Source organism: Pterocles gutturalis, unplaced genomic scaffold (assembly GCF_000699245.1).
Source record: "Pterocles gutturalis isolate BGI_N339 unplaced genomic scaffold, ASM69924v1 scaffold31492, whole genome shotgun sequence".
NCBI lineage: Eukaryota > Metazoa > Chordata > Aves > Pterocliformes > Pteroclidae > Pterocles > Pterocles gutturalis.
Genome location: NW_010108914.1, coordinates 5,804 through 28,920, shown reverse-complemented (window position 1 = coordinate 28,920; position 23,117 = coordinate 5,804). Strand labels below are relative to the sequence as shown.

The 23,117-nt window shown below is 45.8% G+C and overlaps 1 protein-coding gene across 1 annotated transcript in view; it reads right to left on the bottom strand.

The window, feature by feature from the left end:
* HSF4 (heat shock transcription factor 4) overlaps window positions 1-23,117 on the bottom strand; it is a 23,335-nt gene extending 218 nt beyond the window's left edge. The window contains exons 1-13 of the mRNA XM_010072802.1: window positions 22,995-23,117; window positions 18,891-18,999; window positions 17,676-17,803; window positions 16,091-16,215; window positions 13,793-13,868; window positions 12,286-12,350; window positions 9,185-9,284; window positions 8,305-8,429; window positions 6,278-6,502; window positions 4,242-4,347; window positions 2,725-2,790; window positions 1,238-1,325; window positions 1-6 (exon numbers count right to left, since the gene is read on the bottom strand). The exon at window positions 1-6 is cut by the window's left edge and continues 218 nt beyond it. Coding sequence (XP_010071104.1) covers window positions 1-6; window positions 1,238-1,325; window positions 2,725-2,790; window positions 4,242-4,347; window positions 6,278-6,502; window positions 8,305-8,429; window positions 9,185-9,284; window positions 12,286-12,350; window positions 13,793-13,868; window positions 16,091-16,215; window positions 17,676-17,803; window positions 18,891-18,999; window positions 22,995-23,117 — 1,342 coding nt within the window. The remainder of the gene's footprint in view (window positions 7-1,237; window positions 1,326-2,724; window positions 2,791-4,241; window positions 4,348-6,277; window positions 6,503-8,304; window positions 8,430-9,184; window positions 9,285-12,285; window positions 12,351-13,792; window positions 13,869-16,090; window positions 16,216-17,675; window positions 17,804-18,890; window positions 19,000-22,994) is intronic.

Here is a 23,117-nt window from a genome sequence, read left to right as displayed (position 1 = left end):
CTTTCCCTAGGAATGCAAATGGACAACAGAAAATTCAGTTTCTGGAAGGCAAATTACCAGACTTTATGTATGAAGAACTGAAAGTGGCAAATCCCCACTGCAACAGGAGGTGAGGGGCTTCACTCCAGGCAAAAAATGCTTGGAAACACCTGAGTCAAACTTGGACTTGCTCAAAAGCCCTCTAAAACTGATGGGAATCTCTGCAGGTTGCCAAGCTGGGTTCTGCCTGAACGCTGAGATGCCTCACAAGAAGCGAAAGAGGGATGACCAAATGGTTCGAGATGCTGAGGAGTGGTAAGAGCAGCCTCTTTTCTCCTTCACTCATGAATTGCCTGTTTTTCCTCATCTTTGCAGGAGACATCTGCCAATTGCCCCATTACTCCAGCAGCACGCCACTGCATGGACCAGAAAGGCTTCGCAACCAGAGGATGCTCCTCTTGTGCATTTCAGCCCCAGCCTGCTGAGGACTTCTCTCCAGCATAGCTGGGCTTGTAACGCCTTTGATGCTCATGCAAGACGCTGAGCTCAAGGTGGAGACTGGAAGTCCCTGAACTACACGCAATACATCAAAACTCTGAGGTGGGGTCAGGTGGCTACAGCACCAAACTAAGCCTCACAAAAGCTTCTCTTTCAGGTCTATCCCAGCTGAATACACATGAAAATAAGAATATATCACTATTCCAAGCCCAGGAAAACACTTCTAGATTGGTATCTAAGGTCAATGGCACACTTTATCAGAGTCAGTGAGTGGGAGAAGATCAGCTGGACAGTTCCCTTGAGGTCTGGAGAAACTGAGCCATAACCTTTGCCTCTGGCTGCCAGCAGCTACCAGGTCACGTCCTGTGCAGCAGGAGCCAGAGGAAACATGGTATCCGTACAGCTCTTATCACCCCTACTTCACTTAGATCACCACATTGCTCTTAGGTGGCAATGAACAGGCAGAGAAAACAGTAGAGACACTGACAGATACGATGGGGACCCAAGTAGGAGCAGAGGCAGTTCAATTGTGTTTAAACCTCAGTTTATCCCCCATGCATTTCCCACTGCTCAGTAACTAGCTTAGCAGTTTTTGTGAAAACATTGCTGACTGACAATCATGAAAGTAAAGTAAGAAATGTGTTTTGTTCCCTGAAAGTGGCAAATAGTCAGTGCTGGACGTTGCATCTTGCTGCTGACATGTTTTACACCTTAGTCACATCCCCGTTCCCAGGTCTGTGAAAGCTGCTAGTGCTCCTACCTGGGCAGGCGTTGTTAAACGGTGGGTTGAACACTTTTGAGGACAGCTCAGTTGCATTCTTCTCCAGATCCACTGTGAGTCGCTGCATCTTGATGCAAAAATATAAACTACAATGTACAATTATACAAAGACAGGGGAGCTTGTTAGAACTATGCCATTTCTGAAAATCAGTGCTTCATCAATGCTGCGCAACATCCACCAGCAATGCAACTGTCCTCTCTGCCCTGCCTCTTCCCCCAGCCCCACCTGCACTTTGTTAAAATAGCCAAAAGCGTGTGTTTGAGGGCAGATATGCCTGAAGGAGAGGGCTAAGGGAGATGTAATCCCCTATTAGCGCTGGCCAGGCTAGTGTCACTGTGGCTGTCCCTGCACGGCTTCCATACAAAGCAAACCCCCAGTCCTCTGCAGCCAGCAACAAATACAAAAAGAATTTTGTTTCCATTTGCCTATGACTGTCTTTAAAGTAAAAGGAGCTTTTGTCTGCACAGTGCTTCCAGGTGCAGAGTTGCTGCAGGTTTTGCTTCCAGGCTTCTCTACACTCACGACTTTCTGTAGGACAAGTAAGCCTCAGGGAGGCTACAACAGATGTTGGGAAATTCACTGGACTTGAGGACTGCAGTATTGAACACTGCAGCTTCCCCCTTGGCCTCTTCTCTCATGCAACCCTTTTTAAAAGAGACCGCCCCTTACTTCCAAGAATTGCTACCATTAGCTATCTCTTCAGAGACTTTCCTTCCTAACACTCAGGAAGTGGAATTACCTAGTAAATTCAAACTTATTAAATCAAAACCTAAAAAGGATAGTGATATCACAAAGAAGGCTTAGAGACCTTTCACACTTCATTAGAACAGGTTACACTTTGCTTGTGCATCCATAGAGGTGGCAGAACTATCCAAGTCTTTATCCTACCCTGGCTGGCAGCGAGGGCTCAGAAAACTCAACCTCCATCAAGCAGAGAAAAAAACGCAGCCACAGAACACATATTTCCTTCACTGTTTATTAAATCACCATATGCACTTCAGAAATGCCTGTGTCAATGTCAATTCCAAACAAATACTGTTAAACTGAATTTCCCCTTGTTTCTTCTGTACAGGCATGCATGAACCTCTATTCTAACTGCATGTGGTTTTACTGCTCCTGAAATGTACACTTTCTAAAGGCATATTTTATAAAGGGCTTTGGCACAAAGACACTTTATGAATCTATGGTATTAGTAGGAAGTGACATTCACACTAAGAGAAGGTTTGGAGCAGCCAGTTTCAATCAGATACTCCAGGACATCAACATGTTATCTAAACACACTCTGGCAGGTCATGAGTATAAGATAACACTCTCAGCCTCCCCTCAGGAGATGCTTGCTTGCTGTGCTTCCCCACACTCTCCCCTCTGGCTATAAAATAACTAAGCATTCTTCAGTTATGTACAAGCTCAACTTCCATCATTACATTACTATTATTACCATATCTCAGAATATACATGTCTCTTACCGGGGACAGACTGGCTTCCATTTCAGTCAAATTCCACTCACTCAAAGATAAATTGGGATTAAAGACCTGCTGGGAGAAAAATACAATTAGGGTTCTGAAAGGTGTAATGGTTCGAGATACTTGTATCCTCAGCTTCTTGTGTCGTGTAGCAGAGCTGCCAGAAAGCAATGCCTGCCTGTGCCTCAGCTGCTCTGACATACTAACCAAAGCTACAGGCTCACGTGTGTTCATGTGTAGCAGAGCCAGAACAGCAAGGGCTGAGTCGTGGGCACTTGTGCTGCTCTGCAAGCCTTGCTGCCTGCCAGTGGAGGGACAGCGCAGGCACCCAGTGCGACAGTCATGTCGTAAACCAGGGCAGTGGTTTGTGTCACTGCACACGCAAGTCCAAGCCCTTTTTTTTGCTGTGCTTGGATCCTAGGATACTTCCAGATTCATGTGGTTTGTAAAAAGCGTTCCAAAACGCAGTAGCAGAGGGCAGATTACTGCTGCATCAATGCCTCAATGGCAATTTCTTGAGAAGTCTGAGCAACCTGGGAAAAGGAGCTGTTGGCCTGGGGTACAGTTTTATGATTCATCCTCGCTCTTGTGACGTTCAGTTGCACAGAAAGAGAAAAGTGTGTCAGTAACAGGAAAACACCTCCTAATGAGAAATAAGAAACAGAAACCAGCAGAGCCAGTGACAGAGCAGGCCATTAGAAAAGCTTTCTGTAAAGTCAAAATCAATCACAGACACTTGGGAACTGGCTTTAAGAGAATAAGATTGATTTTCTGAAAATGATTTATCATTCCCTTTTAACCATGCAAGTTTGCCACGTGCCTGCATCTGAAGCGCCTTCACAAGGGAGCATATCTTTGACATATAGATTATTTTGCTATGTACAGAGTTATTGATTACTGACAAAAACCTTTCATATACTAGCTATATGTACAAGAAGAGAGAGAGTGAACTAGAGAAATAAACAAACATTCATATTTATGCATATATACTTAAGAAAAAAGCCACTATCCATTTCTAGAGAAAAGTGACCTGAGAACTGCAAACAGACAAAGATCTCAGCAGAGAGAGGATGTGACATTGGCTCCGCTTCCCAGCCCATGAGGAAAAGGGAAGGCAGTAGAGCTAAACACAGTCTAGGAGTATCTAAGGATGCAGAATATGCAAAAAATAAACTAACCCACCTAAAGGAGTTACCAAACTAGCTAGAAAGTCATATTAAACCTATTTTATGTACATGTTAGGTCTCATGATGGTGTCTTTTCCAAATGCACTGTGTTTTGTGCTCCTAGAAGTTGAAATACATACATTTTCAGAAGAAATGTAAAAAAAGCATAATTTAAAGCCTGAAATCCCGTTCCTATGAGCAGGTCAAAACAGAGCTGTGACTCTATTGGCAGCACGTGACAGATAAAGTGCCACACAGAAGAAGCAGCATGGTCTATGGGATTTACAGCCTAAAGGTACCACTGAGATTCACAACTGTTCCTGTGGCCGCCCTGGCAGAGGGCCTGACACTCACATCCAAGAGGCTGGCAGGCTCCAGGCCGTACTGCTGGCTCCTCAACAGCAGCTGCAGCCCCTCCAGGCTCCAGTCGGAGCCCTCCAACGGGTCTGAAGTATCTGTTCTGAGAAAAGACAAAGGGAAATATTGCCACAAGTGAGACTTGCGTAGATACATATAGAAAGCAGGACCGAGCAGCCCTCCAGCATAAGGTTTATGTTTAAACCTCATCTAGAAAAAACGAAGCGCCCACTGTCAGCTGGGGTTCATGCCCTATCACTTGGTTTAATCCCAGAAGTACAACCCAGCAGAGCCCTAGGGGACTGGGCTGACGGTAAACCAAGTGGGACTCCTGGGTGACGCACGTGGTTGTGGGATGGACAGTCTGTGGCCGTCTCTTCAAGATTGTGAAAATTAGAAGAAATCCTTCTAGAGAGACACTTGGGATCCAGAACAGGCTGTATTCCCATCCTCCTGGGTTCAAGATGGCTGAATTACTTATTAACTAACGGCTTTTAAAGGAGTGACTTTCACCTGGAGGCATTCAGCTGGCAGGCTACATTTACCAGAGACATTCAGCTCAAGAAGCAACTGTGAGGCCTTGCTGTGTTTAACCCCTCCAAAACCCCCCCAAAATTTATGTTAAAATCCAGAGTGTTTACAAAAGGATGATTCTTCTTCTAATAAAATGTTTTTAAGTAGCCAGTGTGTTCAGAAGGAAGAGTTTGGTTCTCTGTAAGGACCCAAAGAAAAAGAAAAGCCTTTCTGATAGTTCTGTTGAGTGTTTTGGTTTTTTTTTTTTTCCTTCCCAGTCCTGCTTACATTGCTGCAGTTGCCATCAGGAATGAATTCTGCAGTTAGCTTCCACATCATCCACCAAGCTGCAACCACGCTTTCCTGCTGCTGCTGAAGTCTGCTGTACACTCACTCACACGATCAGTGCTGTTGGGATGCCAGTCCCACAGCTGGTGGCTCATCCCGATGTCCCCACAGCTCAGCCTAATGACACTGTGCCAATCACCCTTGCAAGAAGACATCATTCTCTGGGTGACTGTCACATGCAGGATTCTTGCGTGCCCTGGCTTCAAAATAATGAAACCTTCTTCCCTTTGTATCAGACTTCTGCACTCAGTGAACACAAACTCCCAACTTTCTCTCCCTGTGAGTGACCTCACCTGCTATTTCATGATTTTAAGGCACAGTTTTATAACCTTTTAGAAAGCCTTGCTTTGGACTGCCTAGCTTTCTGCTCAAGGAGACAAGCACAGCAATGCAGCTAAGTTTTGTGGGTTTTCACACAGTCAGAGATGGGGAAGCGGAGATCTCTTACAGTGTCAGCTCCCCAGCACCTTCCCAGAAGCATGTGGCCCACATGATGGTGCCAAAGTGACTGGCTGCCCCCTGAAGTCAGACCTAGCACTGACTCCGGAAAGTCACCTTGGAGAGGTGATAAAAGATCCAACTAGAAAAGGGGCAAATTATTTCCTTCTCAAGCCCAAGCCTGGGTCTGATAAATGCTTTCCTGCCTTACCCTACAGAGGTTGTACCTTCAGAGGTGCAGAGGTTATGATGATGATGGACTGTCATCTTCCAACACCTTATTCACTACCCAGAAACACCAGTGACAAATATTTCCTGATGACTTTATGCAACTGAAAACACCAGAAAACAAAGGACAGAGGGCACACAAGCTACTGGAGGTGTAGTGCCATCCACTGGCCTGCAAACCTGCAGACATGGATGCCAGTCTGGACTTGGACCTTGGGCAAATCCCTCTCACTGCAAAAAGCCTCTTCCCGCTTCCATGGCTCCAACACACATGTTCTGACAGCTCTTCCCCTGTTGGGTCCTTCAAGCAAGTCATCCACAGACCCCCCGCCCCTGTGAACTGTCCCCTGGGCTCCCCAGGTCCTCTAAGCAGGTGTCACAGGTACAGGGTAGAGCTCTCCAGGCTGCGTTAGGCAACTTAAAAGTCAGTTTCCCTTTCCTCCCGGCTAATGAGGAGAGAAGGCCAGGAAACACACAGGGCCACAGCTCTCCCTCGCTCCCCTCACCTGTCCAGTAACGCCCTTCTGCCTCTTCTCTCGGACGGCTGTGAGGTCCCCGCTGGGGCTGCACCACAGCTCCCTTTGCCTTCCAAAACAGACTGAACCATGGCAACTGGGAGCACAGGGGGCTCCGAGCAAGCCCGGCAGCCTGGCAGGGGGACATCAGGCTCAGCGGTGGCTTTCACTCCAGGGCTGACTGGCTCTTCCTTGATCAGCATGAGGCACTTCTCTCTGTATCAGAGAGACAAGAGTTAGCACCACAGACACATCTGCTCCACAAAGGCCTCGTGATACTGGGAAGGGCAATAGCACAAGGAATTGCTTCCTTTTCCCATCAGACTGCCCCACAGAGTCTTTCCATTACCCCAGCAACCTTTTCAGCAAGCTCCACAAACGTGCTCAGCTGGAATATCTTCAGTCACTTCATCAGTCATGGCTATAACAAATTTGGCCCATTCAATTGTTTTGAAAATATGGAAAACACACTTCCATGCATTCATCATTCCTCAGCTGAGTTTTAGGCTTTAGACAGGTTAAAGGGTCAGTAGGCTAGAGAGGTTCCCCTGAAAAATAAAAGTCTTCACCCTAGAAATAGGAATGGGATCAGTGAGACCTTCACATGCTAAAGTTAGGACTGGACCAGAAAGCATTTTAGAGATCCTGATGACACAGGTCAGGATCTTGTGGCCCTGCACGATTTGGAACAGAAGCTATCAAGATCTGACAGTGCCTGGCAGATGTTTTACTTGTTTGGAAGCAGAGGTTTGCCTTTTTCCAGTGACTGAGGCACTCCACGTTATTCCTAGACAGACATATGACACTGAAATTTTGAATAGCAGCATTTTTTAATGTAAAAATCTACTCTGTACTACTTACAGGAGACTTTACAGCTCTCTGTGAAACTGCACAACTGGAGTCAAAGTGACAAAGGCACACAGATCAACAAGCACAGGGCATGGAAAGCCATACTAAAAAATATTATCTTATGCCACTTACAAACTAGCTTTGCTGCAAGACAACACATGAGCATGTCACACATATGGGATGGTATGGGACGCTACAAAATCTTCCTCTGCATTCCTTTCAGACCATCTTCTCACCTCATGAATTCTAACTTCCAGAAGCAGCTTGTGTTGATTTAGGAAGCACCACACTCCTGAATTCTCAGAGTCTCAAGTCATGCAGACACAGCACAGATAACAGGCCACCAGTAATTAGCAGAAATAAGCAACTTAACTTGAAGGTTATACTAAATTTTTTCTGCTTTAGAAATGGCTTCCAGGTTTTTTGTTTTGTTTTGTTTTTTAATCTGGAGCTCTTTATATGCTTCTAGCTAATTTTATGGCTATAGTTTCAATTATTAGGCAGATTTACAGGCAATTTCTAGAGTATAACTGCCTTGCCTGTATGCCTGAGAAACTGTTTCCATGATTCATCTGTCTACTTACTTTCCACTGACATAGTTGTAGCTATTCTGCTACTAGCCCTAAATACACTGCATCTCTGTGGCAGGAAGAGATAAGCATTAAAATATCTCTGCATTCAGTTCTTAAGTTACTGAGACCTTTTCACAGAAAAGCTGTCAGACATCGGAAGTTGCTGTGAAGTATTCTCATTAGCAAAAAGATGTACAGTTTGATTCTGTTTCTTCTTTGTCAAAGCCAAAAGGAAACTTTCTTTCTCTCTCAAGAAACCCAACAAGTGTTAGTATCTCATTATTTGATAAAGTCAGAGACAGCTCCTGTCTTGAGAACAAAGAAACATCAAATACTTCTCAAAGAGGGGAGTGGAAGTTCTCAGCATGAAACTTATGATTTTGTTCTGCAAGTTATGCTGTTATTATCCCCCCCCCCTTCCAGTTCTGATAATCTGACCCACATTGCAAACTGGAAAAAAATATTCCAGACCACTATCTCTATAGAAATTTGCGAATCAGACAGAAACTTTGGTAAAATTACAGCCAGAAAAAACTCTTTTGAAATTATGCATGTCCATATCCGACTCTCCCTGTTTTTAATCACAGACATATTTACCTGTCATTTTCAGGAGGGGACTGCATATTTATTATGTTGGATGGTGATGCTTCAGTAACATCAGATATGATGGGTCCTCCAGCAATTGCAGGGCTGTTTAAGCAAGGGGCAGGTTCTGTCAATGGCTGAGGAAAGAAAAAAAAATCATATAGATTTACCCTTCTGAGGACCAGAACAAGTCCAAGGTCCTATCTGAGACAGTTAGGGTTACTCACTGTGCCCTTGAGTCGTCCTTGTATGGAAACCAAGAAAGCTTTTACCTACTGTGCAACATTATAATTTCTTCTGGTCTTTCCTCCAACCACACAGAGGTGCAGGTGTAAAATAAGCGCTGTGACGGAAGTGTCAGCTACTGACAGGTTTTACTATGTCTGACATTGTGCCTAGACTGCTTAGATTTCTCTGGAGTGAAAGATCCAACACAGCCCACCAGGGGAGTATGGGTCTCTCGTGCCAGCTCAAGTACTTCAACTGCATAAATGTCATGTGTCTGGTGTCTGCTTTGGTGGGTTAGTGGGGTGGGGGTCCTTCAGCACTTAGAAAAATCTGGCTCTGGTCAGAAAGATCATAGTACCCACTTCTAGAACATACTTCTTCCCCTCTGCCCTTGAGACGAGCCAGGCTAGGGTAACACCATGGAGAGTCTGGTGTGCGGGATCTCTCCCACAACCCATGGCCTCCCACATGCAAGCATCTGCCCCTCCCTGAAACAGGGGAGCTGAAAAAATAATAAATGTCACTCAGCTTTGCAAACCTCTCCTCTCCTTCACTGACAAACTCTTGCCAAACTGCTTACTCTGTAATCTGTATTATTGCTTCAAACATTTTTCCACTTTGGCCAAAGAAATCCCACAAAGCTCAGAGGCTGGCGTAAACCTACCGACTGTATGAAATAGGGGTCATGGAGGGGGTCCGTAGATGAATGCCGGCTGAACTTGGCCACTTGCGGAGCTGAGATCCCATTGTCAAGCATCAGAGGTCTGTGAAGAGAAACAGTTTGTTGGTTTTTTTTTTTTTCCCCAGCACATACTGACTGCTTCCTGGTTGCTCGTACAAGAAATGTCTCTCAGACAAGCGGTATTCTGCTTCCCCCTGGGTATTCTGTTTTTTCTCAGCTGTAAGGTACTGTTTTGTCCAGTGTTATGGACAAGGAAGGGAAACAAAGGGCATCAGCCATATAGAGAAGGGACGATCTGGGTTTTCTAGATCTTATTTGAAGGATGCAAGTAAAATAGCAATTTCAATTCATATTTTGAATTGAACAAATTCAATTCCTGTTTTCTTCTAATTGCTGGTGGTTTCAAGCTCTGGGCTGGATTCTCAACTTGTTCAACTGGAGGTAGCTATGCTGAAACTATTAGTGCAATACTGGGAATCTGTCCATGTTACCAGCTCCCTCATGCTCAGGGCCTCTTTGGCAAAACTACATCTCTGTACATAGCACTGCACAAAAAGAACCCATGCCACTCACTCACTACATAGTAAAACATGGGGAGAGAAAAACCAAAGCAGAGCCTAAACTCATTGCATGCAGGCCTTTAAAAACTGACTGACAGGCTTTTACAGATGCCTGCTGACAACAAGAGGTGGGTCTGCATGCTGGGTCCTGTAGCAGGAGTGTTTTATATTTACTAAATGATTGAAACCAAGAGAAAATGAGAAGGAGCCTCAAAATGGCACTGGCTTTCCATCATGAAACTTCCTGGGTGGCAGTTCTTGGTTTTGTGATGCAGTCCCAGAGAAGCTGGGAACTGCTATATTTTGCAACACACCCACTATTGTTAACACTGTGATGATCCTATAAAACTGCCCAGGAAATCCCTCTTCTCCTCCCACTGTACTGCAGTCAGGAGAAATATCTTCGAGAAGAGTGTTCATTTAGAAGACAGTGATTTGGCTGAGGGCACTAGGGAAAGCCAACATTTTTTTCCACAGTAATGTCTAACAGGCTTGACAGAAGATAATTCCTAGCTCCCTTCATCCTACAGACATTGGAGCTGGATATGTCAGGAGAAATTACAGGTTTGTTCAGACTCCAATTAGATTCCACAGTGAAGGGACAGTAGGGGACAGTGACCACAATGCTTGAGATCTCAGTGTTGTCTAACAGCTCATTTTAACAGCCTTTTTCTATTCTATGACATTAACTAAAGACCCAGAATAAAAAAGAATATTTCAATCACCCGGACATAGACCTTGTTATGGCATAAGCCACCCTTCTGTACACACTGAGATATCATAGCCAGCCCTGTGACAATTACAAATTTCTAAGTGTCCAGCTCTCTGCTCCAGGAGGCACAAATGAACCCCCCCATCCAACATTTCTCCTCAAAGTAACCTTGGCATCTAACCCATCTAACAGCCTCCCAGGTCAGACATGCCTGTGGGACCTACAGATGTACCCATCCTGTCCAAACCTACCCAGAGCTCCTACTCAGCACTTGGGTCTGCGCCAACAGTTGCTCCAGGCTGTACACTACACCTTCCTGCAGTCTCTTAAAGGAGAGGCAGGAAAACAAAACTTTGAAAGACAGAAGGGCAGATATAGACACAAGAGCTGAGGTTCCTTGAACACAGATCTTCTCCAAGGAAGAAGAAACTTACATCAACATGTGCAACACCATGCAAACTGCAGCTGGGTTGTATCAGTGTAGTCCCTCTTCATATGGAGGCCAACACCGTTACTGTGCAGATAATTCTGTGCTCTTCTGCCCCTTTCAGCACAGTTTCTCACTAATTATTTGCTTTTCTTCAAAAAGCGGTAATCTAAGACAACATTTCTTGGGCTGCATAGCTTTTACAGGGAGGGCATGGCCCTGATCGTGGAAATTAAGAGATCAGATCTGGCATCTAATTTGTCTGCTTCCCCACTCCACTGGAGGAAAACCTCCCCACTCATGGACCTCAGTGACTCAGAGCAGCTGATATCCTCCCCTTTGAGCCCTCTTTGCTACCATTCCCCATGCAGTGCTTATCCTTTCTAAGAGGCTCAGCAGAGGGGGCAGGCAGAGGTAAGAGTACCCAGCTGGTTTGTGCAGATTACGGGCGCCTTCATTCAATGTGTTTCCTTTACAATCCTCACAAGAGTCAGCCAAGAACAAGGACACTGACTTGAAGAAAATCAACCCCCTTGAGTAGTCATTCTTGGGAAGTTTGGCTCCTTTCTCCGAGGCATGGAGAGGTTTCTGAGTTACCAAAGGCCATAAGGTAATACATAAGGCGGGAAGTGCAGGCAGGTCCCTGCCCTCAGCTTGAGCCACAAAGGCAAATTCCTCTTAATAGCCCCTCTCCCTTCTTTAGATCACAAGCACCACAGAGCAAGAAATGCCTGGCTGCTCTCCTGGAAGGCACTACACTTCCTAATTCAAACTCCCCTAATTCACTTGCCTTGAAGAGCTTATTCTTATCTCTATAAAGATACCCCCTGGTATGTATGTCTCTAAAGTACCCCACACCAGTACTGACAGGGTTTTTAGCAAAGCAGCTTTCCTTAGTCTGACAGCTTGTACTGGACTTAGGTCCTAAAATCTTTCTCCACCTTCCTTTCTGTAAGGCCCACAGGTTACATGTCACCAAATCTGTGTTGGATACACACCCCATTTGGTGCCTGTGGGTCAAACTAAAGGTGTATGTGGGCTGGCTGGGCCCAGCCCTGCTCCCACTGATGACAAGTGGCAAAACTGGAACCTGCAGGACCAGCAGTGGGGTCCTGCCCTTTACCCTCCCACTAGTTAGTGTTCCCATCTCCCATCTCGCTCTGCATTCCCCAAATAAAGGTCATGAGCTGACACGGTGCTTCTCTAAAGACCACTGAATGGGGCATGTCAGCAGGTCTGACTCGGCAGTTCAGCCCTTTCATTTCCCATCACCATGGTGCCCTGGTCCGGTGACCGCCTGCCTGGGCGAGCTGAGCTTGTGCTTTTAGTGAGGGGGCAGCATTATGCACCCGTGAGCGTGTGCGCACCACATAAGGGTACTTACAGCTTCCTCTTTATCCCAGTGCTGCTAGGGCTTGATTGGAGCTGGCCAAACAGAAACTGAATCAGCTGTCAGGAGAGATCAAAATCCGGTGTTGATCAGCAGAGTGATTCAGCACTCCCTGCTCTTGCAGCCATTCTTATCTCACACATTCCTCCCTCCCAACACCACCCCAAAGCTGGGAGCAACAATGAAATATGGGAGCCAAATTGCATGAGACATCGGAGCCTCAAACTGAACTAAGCTTTCCAAGAATGCAAATGATCTCCCTAGCTTTCAAGAAACACAGCCAGGTACCTGCTTTGTGTGAAGGCTGATAGATGCATGTGCTCGGCTCTTTGTCTCTGAAATTCTGTGCATGCAGAACTCCAGGTAACCTTATTAGACTGTGAAGTACATGTGCAAAAATTCCTAGGCCTGGAGTTAGACTTGGCCTCTGTAAAAGTTTTTAGAGACCTTTATAAGAGGCTCTATAAAGTCTGGCAAGGACTTTGTAAATCAAAGAGGCAACCTCCTAGGGGAGACCCTGCATGGAGGTCTTAGCTCTTTCAGTTGAGTTTTTCAGCCCTGTGAAATTCAGTGTTGATGTAACAGGACAGTAAAAAGGACACAGAATGGCTTTGGAAAGGAATCAATGAACAACATATTCCCAGGTCAGCTTGAGCCTAATGCTCTGCTTTGACCTCCAAACAAAGAGAGCATTATTATTATATATCACAGCTGTTTCTTACTCATTGCTCAATATAACAACACAGAGTTGCATAAATGCCTCTACAATGAGTGGTGTGGCTAGTCCAGCCTCAGAGCTGGAGGAAGGTTTGATAGCCTCGTGCATTTCTATCTAGTCCTATGACTCTGTGATGCCACGTGAGGGCCAGAACGTGGCTCTCAGGCGGCCTGGGAAATATGTTGTGCTCAGTCACATCAGCACCATCTGGGAATCATTGGAGAGGCCTTTTCTGGTACTGGTCGTGCTGGATTGTAAGGGAGATGGTTCCACAGTGCTCCTTCAGTCTAAAAGGTTGTACAGTAATTCCTCAACTCTACCAGCAACATCAGAAAATGTAACAGTTGCAGGAGGTGCCCACTGGGTGAGTGGTTAGCCAAGTCTGCTGCCTGCACTTCAGTGCTGGCAGAAGGGGAAGGCTTCTCTCTTGTACGAAGGAATGAGGAAAGATTTGGGAAGCCCAAAGGCAGTGGTACAACCAGAACATAGCCAATACAGAGCAATTAGTGAGAGTTGTGCTCCCTTGGTCAGGACCTCGACAGAAAAGTGGTTTTTAACATCACAGCAAGGACAGGGAAATTAAAATATTTTGCTCGAGGGCATAATCTATGCTTTGCTAATGACCATTTTCCATAGGACACATAAAAAAATCACACAATTTGAAAGAGAGAGAAAATAAATATACTGGGATATCAGAGTGTGGAGAAGATTATGGGACAACAACAAAATCAGAGGACATACACCATGCAGTACAAGTGAGACTGGAGTTTATAGGACCACTACCTTGTTGATCACTTTTTGTTGCTGTGAGTGGTTCTGCCGGAGAGAAACAACCTCCCGCCAAAGAACTTCATTTTGCCTGAAAGTGAAACAGAAACTTTCCGTGAGCACAGAAACATCCCAGCAGCCCCTAGTACTGCCATGATGCACAGTAGACCCAACTGTGCAAAGTATGTCTCACTCTGGGGCTCTTGCAGTGCTTGGCTCTTTTCAGGTGTCCTAAAAGGTGTCACACAATTGCTTTCCTCATTTTTACTTGACCTCAAAAGAACCACAGACCAAAGCATGGAGGAAAAACTAATAAAGAGAAGCCAACGTCTGTAGGGGAGGGCAACAGGAGGACATGTATTTAGTTTTTGTGGAATGTTTGGGCCAAACTCAGAATTTCGGCAGGGCCTGATTTGTGACTTTGAATGATTTGGATCACTAAGGCTTTTCTTCCTGTGGGAGCCAAGAAAGCCCAGGCTCTCCACAACTGCCCCCAAAGACCAAGAGACCCTATGTACTCTGTCTGCTGAAACCTCATACATGTGGTGGTAAAAAGGCACGTTTGGGAGTGACTGGCACAGCTAAAGGGATGCTTCTGCATCTGAGAGCCTTGAACTAGGAGGACTGTAATGATTTGACTAGTGGGAGTCATTGATTTCATCCAGCACAGAACCATGTCCAGCTTCCAATTGCCTAGAGCAAGCACAGCACAGAGGGGAGTTTACAGGCTTCCTTGAACAGTCAGCCCCAGAAACCGGGATGGGGAGATGCAGAGTTTATTTACTGTGCTGCTTCCAAATCTGGATGCCAGCCAAGTCCATGCTGCAAAAGGTTTTGCTGGTCGATTTATCTCAAGAGTATAAGGATGTACCAAAACCAACAGGCAGGCAAAACCTATAATACAGGTGAAATTTAGAAATCCTTTTGCTTTGTAGTCTTTCTAGTGTGGATTCATTCACATGCAAGGTTCAGGGCTTGAAAAAGCACAGTAGCTGCCCTCATAGAGCAACTTGTACAGCAAGCAGCTCTGCAGTCGTCTTTCTGCACTGGTACTGACAGGATTTTCAGCAAAGCAGCTTTCCTTAGTCTGACAGCTTGTACTGGAATTATGTCCAAATGCTTCTTCACCAGCGTAAATTTCTTAACATGGTTTCAGACAGGGATTTCTGGTCTGTCTTAGTTTATAAAAATTGTATTAGTTTCATCAGTTGAATGCAATTTTGGCTTTTGCCAGATGGAGGAAGAGAGCAAGCAAATCAAAAGGGAGAATAAATGAAAAGCAAGGCCAAATAATCAGTACTGGAATTCCTTAAAAATTAAATAAGATACAATCCTAGAAACTCTTTCATTGTCACTGTACCTGGATTTCATGGTGTGATTTCATACATGCACTAACTGTGGGAATCATTAAAATTTGAGGTAGGATAAAAATATCTATCCGTTGCACACAAAGTACTGGACTGGAATGCAGTGTCACAGTATATGGTGTTGTCTCAAGGCCCAGGATGCCAGTGTCATCTGGTGATCAGCTTTCATTATAAAAGAAGGTTTTAGGGTCTTTTTGATTATTCAAGTGCTTTTTAAGCAAAGCTCTCTGTAAGGATTAAAATTCTAGAAGCAAATAAAAACCTCTCCAAGTACACAATTTACAAAACTGTATCCCTTTACTAAATTCCTAGTGACCATGTCTGACTCAGAAAATCCCAGAATCTCAGACAGCTGGAGGTCAGGTGGTCACATGCAAGAAGCATTGCATATGCCTGGTTTTGCTCTTATACAACAAATTTGGCCATGTCAGAAGACGCAGTCTTCAGAGAGATGGACTAAACAGCAGTTCTGTGTTCTTATATATTTCAGGCCAGATATATTTTGGAGGTGCAGGATGACAGAGAGGCTTTTTTTTTTTTTGATAGTTGGAGTGGGCACCACCACATTTCTGCCAAGGACTCTTCTAGGTGTGAGAAACGGTTACATCTCTTTTTGCCATTATTTCTATCTGGAGGAAATATAGTTATTTAAGTCCCCAGGTTATACATGTATTCCCTGCATGGTCTCCTCTGTGCCTTCCTCATCTGTAATGGGAAAACATAGATGAAGAGACTATATCTACCTTTCACAGAAGACAGAGAGGCATATTTTGCATGTATTCAGGTCTGCATAGAACAGATCTAGTCCCTATGCTTAGTCTCTGGTTCAGCATGTGCTCCCTGGGAGGGAGGTGCGTAAGGCTCCTGCTTTCAAACATTCCCCAAGATCAGCAACTCTCAAGAAGCAAATGCCCGTGAGAAGCAGCCTGAGTAGGATTCAACTCACTGCTTCATGTCCTGCACTTGACACTCCATGTTCTCCTGCTGACTTCTCAGTATCTGTACCTCGTATAGCAACCTGCTGAGGTCCTCCTGGCGCATCTTGGTCTCCTCACTTTTCACTACTGACACCTGAGGAGGAAAAATCATAGGTGGATTTTACCAACACAAGCAGGGCATGGACAGACAATTGCTGGGGCTCTGGACTTTCACCAGCCAGGCTCTAATGTGCAGAAATACTGGGACAGGCGATGCATGCACAGGAGTCTGAACTATCCTTAGGGTATTACTGCAAGGGTCAAAGGGACAAAATAGAGCAAAGAGCAGGAAAAATGCTTTTGTACAGTGGGTCTGTTGGCAGGAGGACATTCTCCAGTAGCGCAGGGACTTATTGCAAATCAGCTTGAGGAAAAACAAAGGTATTTTGAAGAACAAGGTGGAATTGAACTAAGTTATTTGATTAATTCTTTCTACTTTAACTACAGAGAGACCAAATACAGCCTCATGTTTTACAGGAATGAGCCTGAGGAACTGCTTTAAATTGATATATTACACTTGGATTTCCAGAAGGCTTTTGCTGAAGTCAACATGCTAATTCAGCAAGAGAACAGAGCTTTGGGGGCATCAGTAACAGGTTAAAAGATAGCAAACAGATGGTAGGAGTAGGTTATTGCTTCTATAATAACAGGAGATGACTGTTGGGAGACCCAGCAGGAGTTATGTTGTACTTGTCTAGAAAAGCAGGTAACAATTCAAAAGCAGAGCAGTGCAAAGCAAGCCCAGTCATGCAGCACTACATGAAGTTCTCACGATACTGAGCGACAGAGCAGAAAACCAGACAAAGCTCTGATGAAAGCCAAGCCCTGCACACTGAGGACCCCCACCCCAACCATACAGGTATATGGAGAGGACAGAAATCAGATCACGGGGTGATCCTGGAGTGATGCTGAGTGGTCTACAGCACAGCAGCCCGTGGTCTGAAAGCAAACAAGCATTTTGGGAGTTATCAAGAGAGAAATGCAGCTGTGCTAGAAACCCCTGCAATGACCATGGAGCGCTGTTCTGGTCAATCCCTCCCAGAAAAGGGATGTGGGAGGGTTAGAAAGGCGCAGGGCAGAGAGCCACGGCAGCAGGCACAGAAGGACTCCTGCTCAGGGAAAAGAGAGGTGTTTCCTGCTCAAGACACCTGAGGGACAGGAAACAAGTATTCACTACTTCTCTCTAGCAGAAGGCCCAAGAGAAAGAAATAAAGAGACAGCAGGCTTAAAGCAAACCAAGGGAGCTACATCTCCACACAGACCATTAGTTAAGTTTTGGGGCATATTGTTGAGGGATGTTTTGAAAAAGCACCTTGCAGCTTTTCCACTCCAGTGTGTGGAACTGTCTGGAACAGGGGTCTGCCGTGCCTCAGTCTCCCCCCTCAGCCATCCCACCCCTATCTCTCCCCTCAGCCTTCCTGCCCCAGCCTCTCTCCTCAGCCTTCCTGTCCCAACCTCCCCCCTCAGCCTTCCCGCCCCAGCCTCCCCACCCCAGCTCCTAGCACAGGTCTGGGGGGCTTGCCAGGGGCCCAGCCAGCCCATGTCCCCCCTCACCTTCCTCTTGATGTGCTCCAGGAGGTGCTCGTGGCCCTGCAGGAAGCAGAGGTGCTGGAACTCGGTGTCGTCCCGCTCGGGCTTGACGAGACCCCCCTGCTCGATGTTCACCACCTTCCTGAAGCCATCTGCATGCAGAGGGTGCGGGTGAAGGGCTGACAGAGCCAGGCCTCCCTCGCCTCTCATCCCATCACTTTTGAAGGACATTTCTGTTCACTCCCTCCACTTTTCAAGCTGCTCCGGTGCTCAAGGCACAGCCATGTCCCCTCCCCGTGGCTGGGCATGCTTTGGGGCCGTATCTACAACCAGTTCAGTGCATCCCGCTGGCCACCCCATGAAAGAGCGGCTCTGGGGACATGCTGCTGCTGGCTCACACCATGAAGGCCTCGCCAGCAATCCCTTGGGCACGTTGGTCTGTCTGCCAGGACCTGAAATGCCTGTCCCTATGAAATCTCGAGTTTGATTTGCAAGGCAAAGGGATGCAGGGGAAGGTTTTTCAAAGGCACAGACCAGCATCAGGTGTCACTTTTGGAAAAAAGGGTTACATACAAATCTGAAAATCTACTTTGAGTACTTCTCTGAAGTCCTAGAAAAGTTTCTAAACTGTATCTAAAGACTGGCCTAAGATTTACAATAGGGCTACTGTATAGTTAAACAGCAAAGTTAAAACTTTACTGAGGAACGTTGTGAGTTAGTAATTGAAAAACTTCCAGAAGCTAGGGGTCTAGATGTGTCTGAAAACCACACCTAAACCTCCTTTAAAGGGTGAAAATGTCTGATCAGCAAGGCAGGGTTTGCAGGGAGCAGTACTGTCTGCTATTAGCTGAGCAATGCGGCTGGGGAAATGGATAAGCTCTGGGCATGCTACCCTCCAAAGCAGCAGTTTCTGAGGGAGGTGTCACAGTATCAGGCTGCTAGAAAAAGCCCCATATAGAATAAAATGGAAAAGACAATCTGGTAGTTGAAATTTCTTAGCTCACATCTTACAATTTGATCTAACAGAAATTTCATGCTGGAATCTAAGGTCAAGACAGGGAAATTGCTCCCCTGGCATCTCAGAGGCAGGTCCTCTTTGGCAAAACCAATAATGCCACAATAACTCATATATGTGAGATCTCAACTTTCCTATCCACAGTTCTCTTTCATGGCTCTTGTCCCACCCCCACTCTCTGTCACTCCCATCCACATGGCCTAGGATCTGGAGGTTGAACTTACACATGTTCAGCTGCCGGACAAAACTGGCCATGTTGTTGTGTTTGAAATACTTGGGCAGCACCTCTTTGGCAAAGCGTCCTTGGTCGAACACATGGAAGCTGGTGCCATTCTGCAAAGGAGACAAGGACAAAGGCAAAGTCAGAGGAGTGTCCCCGACCCTGAGAAAGGCCCAGGAGGAGATGATTCCCCTGATTCCTACAGCAGGGGAAGCCGTGCTCTCTGAATTGTCACCTTGAAGCTGAGACGAGTGACAACAGCCTTCAATGACAGAAGTGCTCTTTTCTGTTCTGGCACAGCTGGTCCTCCTCCATGACTGCAGTTTTGATCTTTTCTACTAAGCTTTGCCACTGCTTGGCTGAGAGCTTTAGATGTAAGAAAGAAACTACAGGCTTCTGCATCCAAATAGCTGGCAGTTTGTGATTGTCCCTCCTTACATGGACCTCAGAGAAAGACTCTGGTGCCTAAAGAACATCCTGGAAAGTAGGAATTGCCATTATAACCTCTCCATCTGCTTCTATAGGTCTAACTCTGACCTATCTGCTCCAGAGCACAGCAGTCCTGGAGGGAACGCTGCCTGGAGACATGGCATAAGAAGCACAGCAAGGCAAGAAAGCAAATCATCCATGAAGACATCACACTGATCCAGAAGCTCTACACACCTTCTCTTGACTATTTTTGAAAGTACACAGACACAAGAGCAGCCACAAAACTTTAACAGTCATGCTTTACACTCCAGGCTAGCAACATGCACGGTAACCAGATAAAATATCTGTTTCAGGGTTGCACTGCCAGGATCCGTGACTGCAAAACAAGGCAAACTGCCTGGGATCCCTGGCAGAGACAGACAGACTGCAGGCCATTTGTTTTCCCTGCCTGTCCTTCTGCCTGCTGACAGGTGAGCTGGTACAGAGAGGGCCTGTGAGACACAGCACACTGAAGCTGCCTTGAAACATCTTGCAAACAGCAATTCATTCGACCTTCTTAAGGGACAGAAGAGTTGAAAATTAATTTTCACCTGTAACCAGCACTTAGGAACAACATTTTCTAAATCTCCAACCTGAACAGCCTCAGTGTCTCCAGGATATGGGCACAGGGGGCTCACCTTAAATCCTGTCTCTGCTCTGGATGGCAGAGCAGCACAGGGAATTTGGAGGAATGAAGAATCATTATTTCAGACATGGAGTTTGAGGCACATGCGGCAGTTTTGTAAACTTGCAGAGAAGCGTATTTAGGGGCTCACACTGGCTTTGCTTGTGGAGAGAAAAGAACTGCAAAGAGCTACCCAGGGAACCATCCAACTGCGCAGCCTGAACTCACCCCAGTTTTATGGAGGGACAGGCAAGATGCAGACACCCATTCCAGTGCAGACATTAGGGCCTCAGCAGCTCAGCTGCAGCTGAGTTTCATGGGACAGCTAACTAAAGACACCAGGGTCTGCACAATGTTGGCAGGGAGCAGTCTGAGACCCGCACAGCCAAAGTCATCCTGCTGCATTCAGCGTTATTACCAGCAGCCAAGTGGTGTGTCAGCTTGGGGGGGTTATTTCACAGTGGACTGGTTTTTGACAGAGAAGGACAGTTTCATAAGAGTGAGCACTCAGGCTCTTCGTGCAGTAGGAGCATACCAGCGGCGTGTGGGTCCCACCACGCACCCATCACAGGGTCCGCAGCTGCATGGGTGCAGGCAGGGCTGCCGGGAATTTTCTAAAACACGGAGTGTAATCAGGACCATGAGAAAGCTCAGTGACTAAAAAGGGGCCAGTGTGTGCCCGTAGCCTGGTGGAAAACAGCTATTTGGCAAACCCTGCAGCCCTACTCCTTGCCACTACATTTCCATCACCAAACAGTGTCATCTCCCTCTGTGCTCAGGCTCGTTTGTCAGCTCTAACAGTTAACCCTGCACACCCGCAAATGTGCGACTTTGGGTCAGCTGTACTTCTTGCTCCTTGTTCACTGCTGCAAAGACTGAACATGACTGCCTCAGCAGTGCCCTCTGACCATCAGCGTGGTCTTCCCTACCATTCCTTAGCCTATGCAGCAGAAGACAAGGCTGATCAAGCACTTAATAGATTCCCTAATAACCTGTATGCTGGAATTATCCTCACAGACTGAGCTTGCAGACACGACAGCAGGGACCAGGGTTTCCCAACACTGCAAAGGCTGCCTTGGGGCAGAGCTGGTTTATCCTGCTTCCCTTGTGCTCCTGTCCACTCACTCTCTGGGGGATACAGCTGTGTCCCAGGCTGGGCAGGCTGATGTAAAACGAGAAGCAGGAGCGTTTAGTGTACCTGAATGCCTCCTGACTGCCTCTCTTGAGAGGTCATTCCTTTGAATTCAGGGCTGCAATGATCTCAGAAGCTTGCTCACCCAAAAGGGTACCTACAGACACAGTTACTTTGTGATCACTGATGAACCCTGCATGTGCCATCTTGTTCCCATACAGCAGCTGTGCCTTGCTTGTCTTACACCATAGGAGCACAAGCTGGGACAAAGTTTGAAAGTCTCCTCTGCAGCATGTCAGTCTTGGCAGATGCTTATCTTAACTGGTTTTGACAGACACCCTGCGCGCTGCCCAGGCAAGCTACTCTAGGAATTTGCTAAGAGTTCTTCTTAATTGCATCTTCCATTTAGAAACTTCATTTAATTACTTTTTGTCCAACCCACCATGGACACTCACAGCAGACTTTTCCTTTCCACCTTACAACAGCCTTTAGTGTATACATAAACCATTACCACATTTCCTCTCCATCTCTTCTCCTTCATGGTAAGAATCAGTTCATAGATCTTTATAGGTCCTGTTTTCTAAGAGTTCTGATTATGTCCAGAAATCTTAGGCATGCACACAATTTCTCAGCTCCAACACTGATGAATAGACAAGGTGAATGCGACACGGAAAACTTAGACATCGAAAAGCCTTACCAAAACCTCACAAAAATCTAGCTACAGCCTATGTTAGGGTGCAGGACAGCAGAGTACAGTGGTAGTGGTCAGTCAACAGTAACATTGGTACAAGTGTAACAGGGAGGGGACTATATATACACGTTAGAAAATCCTTCTGAGTTTGAAAGTCCTTATTTAAAACACAGGATGCCAAAACTCAGTGACTTGGTAATACCAACATCAGAAAGCAACCGTTGCCTTGGCTAACAATGCAGCTCACACTCCACCTCAAGTTTTGAATGAAAACTCTACTGGACACAAACACATGACCGAAAGACTGCTTTAGACATTTTTTTCCCTTTAAATCTGCTTTTGTTATAGATTCTTGATTTCGGAGAACAGAGCACACAACTTTTCTGGTAACTCCCTGCTGAAGACAAATCACAACATTATTTGCAGCAAGTTTTAACCAGGTAAAAGGCACAGCATAGTATCAAAATACCGTACTGGGGGACAAACAAATGATCTTAATTCTTTGATTTCACATAGTATAATGATATCTTAGTGACAAATAAGAAGCCAAAGCAAAGCAACCTATCCCTGTGAAGCTGTACAGAATACACACATCACCACGATCACCACAGATTAGTTGAAGCATAAGTAAAGCTCTTCCAAAATAATGAGCAATTCAGGGTGCCAGTCTGAGATCTGTTTAAACTACAGATTTCAGCTTCAGGTCTGAGAGCTGTTTATCTGCTGCCTTCTCCCAAGGCATTATGAAAGGCTGTTAAGAAACACATGTGAAATAACACAAACACCAGTGGAATTATTTAAAGGGCTTTGCACCTTTTAGAAAAGGTGCACTTAAGGAAACTTTAAGGAACCACAGATTGAAGCTAGGTGAAAAACCTCTCTCAGAGTCTGGATTTTTAGAAGATTCAATATTAGATACCCTTTGAGATGCTTCAAGTGAAATGTGTAAATATTGTCATTAAAACACTCTCAAACCACTAACGCCTCTGAAACAGAAAAGCCACAATATTGCAAATAAATAATATCAAGTATATCCAAAAAGTCCACTAACAATCAGTCCTTTCACTCTCCCAGTTAGCTGGCCAGCACTTGCAAAGCAAAAGAAAGTTGTTGTGATATCATTTGAGCCCCATGCCTTGGTTTCTCCCTGAGTCCCAGGCACTCGGTGACACCCGATGTTTGCTGTACTCACACTACTCCAGCAGATGAGATGGTTTGTTTCAGGATCTTCCACCAGCGTCCACAGTTTGGTTAGGAAGGCTGGCACATTGCTGGAGTATCCATCCATCACCAGAGAGCTGGGTGAATCCTGCAT